The sequence below is a fragment of the Cannabis sativa genome, chromosome 4 (genome assembly GCF_029168945.1).
Source record: "Cannabis sativa cultivar Pink pepper isolate KNU-18-1 chromosome 4, ASM2916894v1, whole genome shotgun sequence".
Lineage (NCBI taxonomy): Eukaryota > Viridiplantae > Streptophyta > Magnoliopsida > Rosales > Cannabaceae > Cannabis > Cannabis sativa.
Genome location: NC_083604.1, coordinates 58,040,580 through 58,046,469, shown reverse-complemented (window position 1 = coordinate 58,046,469; position 5,890 = coordinate 58,040,580). Strand labels below are relative to the sequence as shown.

Below are 5,890 nucleotides of genomic sequence, written 5' to 3'. Positions count from 1 at the left end.
GATCTCCCACAATAAACAATAACTTTGTTGCTCTGCAAAAGAAGATATGCAAGCATGCCAGATTCAAGCGAAAAGTGACTACTATCTATAGTAGATACAAACATGATTTACCAAAGAAAATTACTTTGCTCCTAGAAATAGTGATATTTTTCGCAAAATCTATGAAATTGGAGAAGATTCTACGTCACATTCAATTGCTTCAATCAAATGGTATTATTAACATTATCAATACTACAACTTTCATTCATATATAACAATCAAAATATTTTATTATAGTAGTAACATAACAATATGTTTCTACTATGTTCCAGTGGCCAATCTTTTACAATCAAATGAAGGGATTAATACCCACACATCATCAAGTGCCGAAAAATGCCTTCTTCAAATAGGTATATTCACATCAAAATTTGTTATTGTTCGTTAATATTTATCCTTCTAAATTTACAACCTCTAATTTATTTTGTACTTTTTAAATAACAATAAATGTCCAACAGATAATACAGAAGATAGTGGAGAAGTAAAAAGACTTTGCCCCTCTGTCAATGAAAACATACAAAGCTCCATAAGAATTTCATTGAATAGTGTCAACCCAAAAACATGTATTTTATGTGAAATTACATGTATTTTATGTGAAATTATAATACTAATATAACTATGAAGGCTTATTTAACAATTTAAATATCTATAAAATAGGTAACATTCCTTATAATCATGATTACGAAATTGATGGAATTAACAGCTATGTCCATCAAAATATCCAACGCCAAGAGAATCATGGTATTGTAACGATTTTATTAAATTATAATATTCACTTTATAAATTTCAATATTTTATTTGTAACAGTATTTTTATTTATTCTTTAAACAGCTAATTGGACAACAACATGGAATTTTGGACCTCCTACTCACACATGCAAATATTGTGATGCCATTCTATGGTATGAAGAACGAACTAAGAAATTTCAAAAGATCCGAAATCCTAAATTCTCATTATGTTGTATGGAAGGACGTGTACAAATACCATTGTTGAAAGAAGCACCCCCTTTTCTCAAATATCTCCTTCAAGACGACTCTGGGCAAAAAGGAGTCAAATTTAGGAAAAACATAAGGACTTACAACTCGATGTTTGCATTCACATCAATGGGAGGCCGAATTGATAGGTCAATCAATCAATCAAAAGGCCCTTATGTTTTCCGGATCAACGGCCAAAATTATCATCACATTGGTTCATTATTGCCAGAAGATGGAAGAAGACCACAATTTGCTCAACTCTATATATATGATACTGACAATGAGATCGGAAATAGAATAAACACAATGTTGAACCATGAAAGAAAGACAGAAATTGATCATGAAGTAGTTGTTGAATTATCTAAAATATTAGACCAAAATAATAATTTGGTCAAATCATTTAGAATGGTGAGGGATAGATACAAAGAACAACCATAATCTACATTCCGTTTACGGCTCCTACAAAGCAGGACTACCGATGGTCGTCAATACAATATGCCAACAGTTTCTGAAGTAGCAGGGTTAATAGTGGGTGATTTCACTGAAGCAAACTATGAACGTGATGTTATTGTAGAGCATCGAACTAATGGACTTCAAAGAATAACAGATTTACACCCAAGCTTCATGTCTATGACATATCCATTGATACACCCTTATGGTGAAGATGGATACAGACTTCACATACCTTTCAGAGTCGTAACAGAAACAACTTCCAAAAGGAAACAATTGACAATGTTGCAATACTATTCATTTAGGTTCCAACAAAGATTAAATGAGAGACACCCTACTTCGAGCCGGTAGACTATTGCAACAGTACATAGTTGATTCTTACATGGCAATTGAAGAAGAAAGATTTCGCTATGTACGAAAGTACCAAAATAAACTAAGAACTCGCCTTTACTCTGGTTTAATGGATGCTATTCATCGAGGTGATTCAGATTGTACAAAAGTCGGAAAAACAATTATCCTGCCTTCATCACATACAGGGGGACCACGATATAGAGCACAAAATTATCAAGATGCAATGGCCATTTGTAAATGGGCAGGATATCCTGATTTGTTCTTAACTTTCACTTGCAACCCAAAATGGCCAGAAATAAAGGATATGCTCAATTTAATTGGACAGAAAGATGATGAGAATCGGGTTGATATCATATGCAGAGTCTTTCAGATAAAGTTATTCCAACTAATGCAAGACCTCAAACAAGAACAACCGTTTAAAAAAATAATTGCATGTTAGTTTTCTTTGTTATCATATCCACCCAAAATAAATTTATTATACACAATATTTATTTTACAACTTTCAACAAAATCCCTAAAAAGTTATTTTTTTTTACAAATTATCACAGGTGTCTACACAATTGAGTTCCAGAAAAGAGGTTTACCTCATGCACACATACTACTTTTCTTGGATCCAACAATGAAAAATCCTTCGGCAGCCCATATTGATAAAATAATAAGTGCAGAAATCCCAGACATCAATGTCGATCCTGATGGCTATAATGCAGTAAAAAAGTTTATGATTCATGGACCATGTGGAAAGCTCAATGCAAATTCTCCATGTATGATGAAAGACAAGTGCACGAAACATTTCCCCAAAAAATTCAATGATCAAACTACAATCGACATAGATGGCTTTCCAATCTACAAAAGGAGAAATACAGGTACTCAAAAATTATAATTACAAAATTTAGAATTCACATTTAGTTAATTATATACCATTTTAACAATTGTGATTTTAAAAAATTCATGAAATAACTTATAATATTATTATTCTTTGGAAATACTATACTTATTTTCATCAATTCATTTAAAAAATTCAAATTCTTTTATACAGGTATTCATGTTGAAAAGAAACATGTCTTATTAGATAATCGTTACGTGGTCCCTTATCATAGAAACTTAATAGTCAAATTCGATGCACATATTAATGTCGAGCTTTGCAATTACTCAAGGTCCATCAAGTACCTTTTCAAGTATGTCCATAAAGGGTCTGACAGAACAACTGCAACGATGGAATCTATCGACACCACAGAAGAGATAGACGAGATTAAAACATATCTTGACTGCAGATACATATCGGCAACTGAAGCTTGCTGGAGAATCTTCCAATTCGACATACATTATCGAAAGCCATCAGTTGAAAGATTACCATTCCATTTACCCGGAGAGCATACAGTAATATTCGGAGAAGATAAGTGCACCGAAGATGTCTTGGCCACACCTGGAGTAGATAAAACAAAGTTTACTGAATGGTTAGAGACAAACAAAAATAACGAGGATGCCCGAGAGCTAGCTTATTCTGATTTCCCTACATTTTGGGTTTGGAATTCGAAAGATAAAATATGGACAAGAAGAAAACATGGAGTTGCAATTGGAAGAATATACTTTGCACACCCTTCAACAGGAGAACGCTTCTACATGAGGATGCTATTAAATTTTGTTAAAGGATGCACTTCTTATGAAAGTATTAGAACGGTGAATGGAGTGACATATTCAACTTTCAAGGGTGCATGTTATGCTTTGGGATTATTAGATGATGATAAAGAATGGATTGACTGCTTGACTGAAGCTGCAATTTGGGCTACTGGAAATGAATTAAGGCATCTTTTTGTAACAATCCTCATTCATTGTCAGGTTTCTGATGCGGCAAAACTTTGGCAATCAAACTACACTACATTGTCAGAAGACATTGTTACATTACAAAGAAAAAGATTTAGAATTAAGGATCTTCAACTAAATGATCAACAAGTTGAAGCATACACATTGTTTGAAATTGAAAGTATCATGCAAAAGATGGGAAAAAGTTTGAAAGACATAGATGGAATGCCCCTGCCTAATTCGTCTTTGATGAGAGAATCGGGTAATAGATTGGTAAATGAAGAATTGGCTTATGATAGAGAGAAATTAAAAATCCTCCATGACAAATCATTTGCTGTTCTAAATCCTTCTCAAAAATCAGCTTATGAAGCAATACTACAATCTGTAGAGAATGAAGAAGGTCATTTATTTTTTATCAGTGGACATGGTGGTACAGGCAAAACATTTCTATGGAATACACTTATTGCAAAACTCAGATCAGAATCGAAAATAGTCTTGCCAGTTGTAACTTCAGGCATAGCAGCTTTGTTATTGCCTAATGGCAGGACCGCTCATTCGCGGTTTCATATTCCCTTGGAGGTTTCAGCTGAGTCAACTTGTGAAATTCGACATGGAACCCTACTATCTGAACTCTTGATGAAGACTTCATTGATCATTTGGGATGAAGCACCCATGGCAAATAAGTATTGCTTTGAAGCTTTAGATAAGACCTTAAGAGATATTCTAAGAACAAGGTATGAGAATAGCACTACCAAACCTTTTGGAGGACTTACAATAATATGCGGAGGAGATTTTCGGCAAATATTGCCAGTTGTACCAAAGGGTACAAGAGCAGATATTGTTGACGCATCTCTTAATTCATCCTACCTATGGCCATTTTTTAAAATATATGAGCTGAACCAAAATATGAGGCTCTATAATGGAAGTGTCGATGAATATGAGGTTGCTAAAATAGCCTCTTTTGACAAATGGTTGTTGCAGATTGGGGATGGTTCATTATATGATGACATTGATAGAGAACTTATTAAAATTCCATCTGATATCTATAAAAAACCATCTAATGATCCCATGAATTCTATGGTCGAAGCTATCTACCCTTCACTATTGCATAATTATAGTGACCCAACCTATTTGAAAGAAAGAGCAATACTAACTCCAAAAAAATGAAGTGGTCCATGAGTTGAATGAGATGATTATAAATATGATACCAGGAGAAGGGAGGACTTATTTAAGCTTAGACAGTATATGCAAAGCAAGCATAAACACAAATGAAGAGGATCTTTTCTATCCAACTGAGTTTTTGCATAGTTTGAAATTTAATGGCATCCCAAATCATGACATAAACCTAAAGGAAGGTGCTCCAGTAATGCTCCTCAGAAATTTAAATCAAACAGAAGGTTTATGCAATGGCACAAGACTGATTGTCACCCACCTTGGTAAATGGTCAATTAGAGGTGATATCATCTCAGGAACAAACATTGGTCAAAATGTAACAATACCAAGAATAATCATGTCCCCGAATGAATCCAAGTGGCCATTCAAGCTTAATAGAAGACAACTCCCGTTGGCACCATGCTTTGCCATGACTATCAATAAAAGCCAAGGACAATCACTCAAAGATGTCGGATTGTATCTTCCTAAGCAAGTATTCACTCATGGCCAATTATATGTCGCGGTATCTCGAGTCACTACAAGAGAAGGATTGATTATAATAAATGTTGATAATGAGATGGAAGACCCAACATTCATCAAGAATATCGTGTACAAAGAAGTATTTCAAAATACTCTGTCATCATCCCACAAAAGAAAGGTATCACATTTTCACACTTTTATTTTCATTGCAAAGGCAAACTCGACTTCATACTCTACTTATCATTTTAATTATCTATTTGCTTAATCAACAGGAAAAGCAGTAACACAAAAAAAAAAAAAATCCATCTTCAAAAAAAGTAGTTTCATGAATCATGACCCCCCTTTCAAATTACAACTTAAGGTACACAATTCCTATCACCATAATTTGTTCGACATAATCTTTTTATGTACATATTTATATTAAAACAAAATTCAAACACTAACATTTTTATATAATTCTTATTTTCAGTTTTCAAAAGCAGAAATGTTGTGTGGTCCCTTTTATAGCTCTTATCCTATATTTACGTTTGTGGGAAGGCATTCAACTTTTGTTTACACGCCCAGTTCAATAATTTTATTTTTTAATTTATTTTATTGTAAAGACATCCAATATTTTTTTAAAAATTTTATAATTTTGCAAACTTAAT

At 33.4% G+C, this 5,890-nt stretch overlaps 2 protein-coding genes across 2 annotated transcripts; both read left to right on the top strand.

The window, feature by feature from the left end:
• The first annotated feature begins 1,842 nt into the window (after positions 1-1,842).
• On the top strand, positions 1,843-4,778 carry LOC115710713 (uncharacterized). Its single transcript, XM_061113817.1, has 3 exons — positions 1,843-2,245; positions 2,360-2,674; positions 2,848-4,778. The coding sequence occupies exons 1-3, from the start codon at positions 1,843-1,845 to the stop codon at positions 4,776-4,778; spliced, it is 2,649 nt and encodes an 882-aa protein (XP_060969800.1).
• A 34-nt stretch (positions 4,779-4,812) lies between these two features.
• LOC133037021 (uncharacterized) lies at positions 4,813-5,527 on the top strand. Its single transcript, XM_061113816.1, has 2 exons — positions 4,813-5,421; positions 5,516-5,527. Exons 1-2 carry the CDS (start codon positions 4,813-4,815, stop codon positions 5,525-5,527), a joined length of 621 nt encoding a protein of 206 aa, XP_060969799.1.
• Positions 5,528-5,890: the final 363 nt, after the last annotated feature.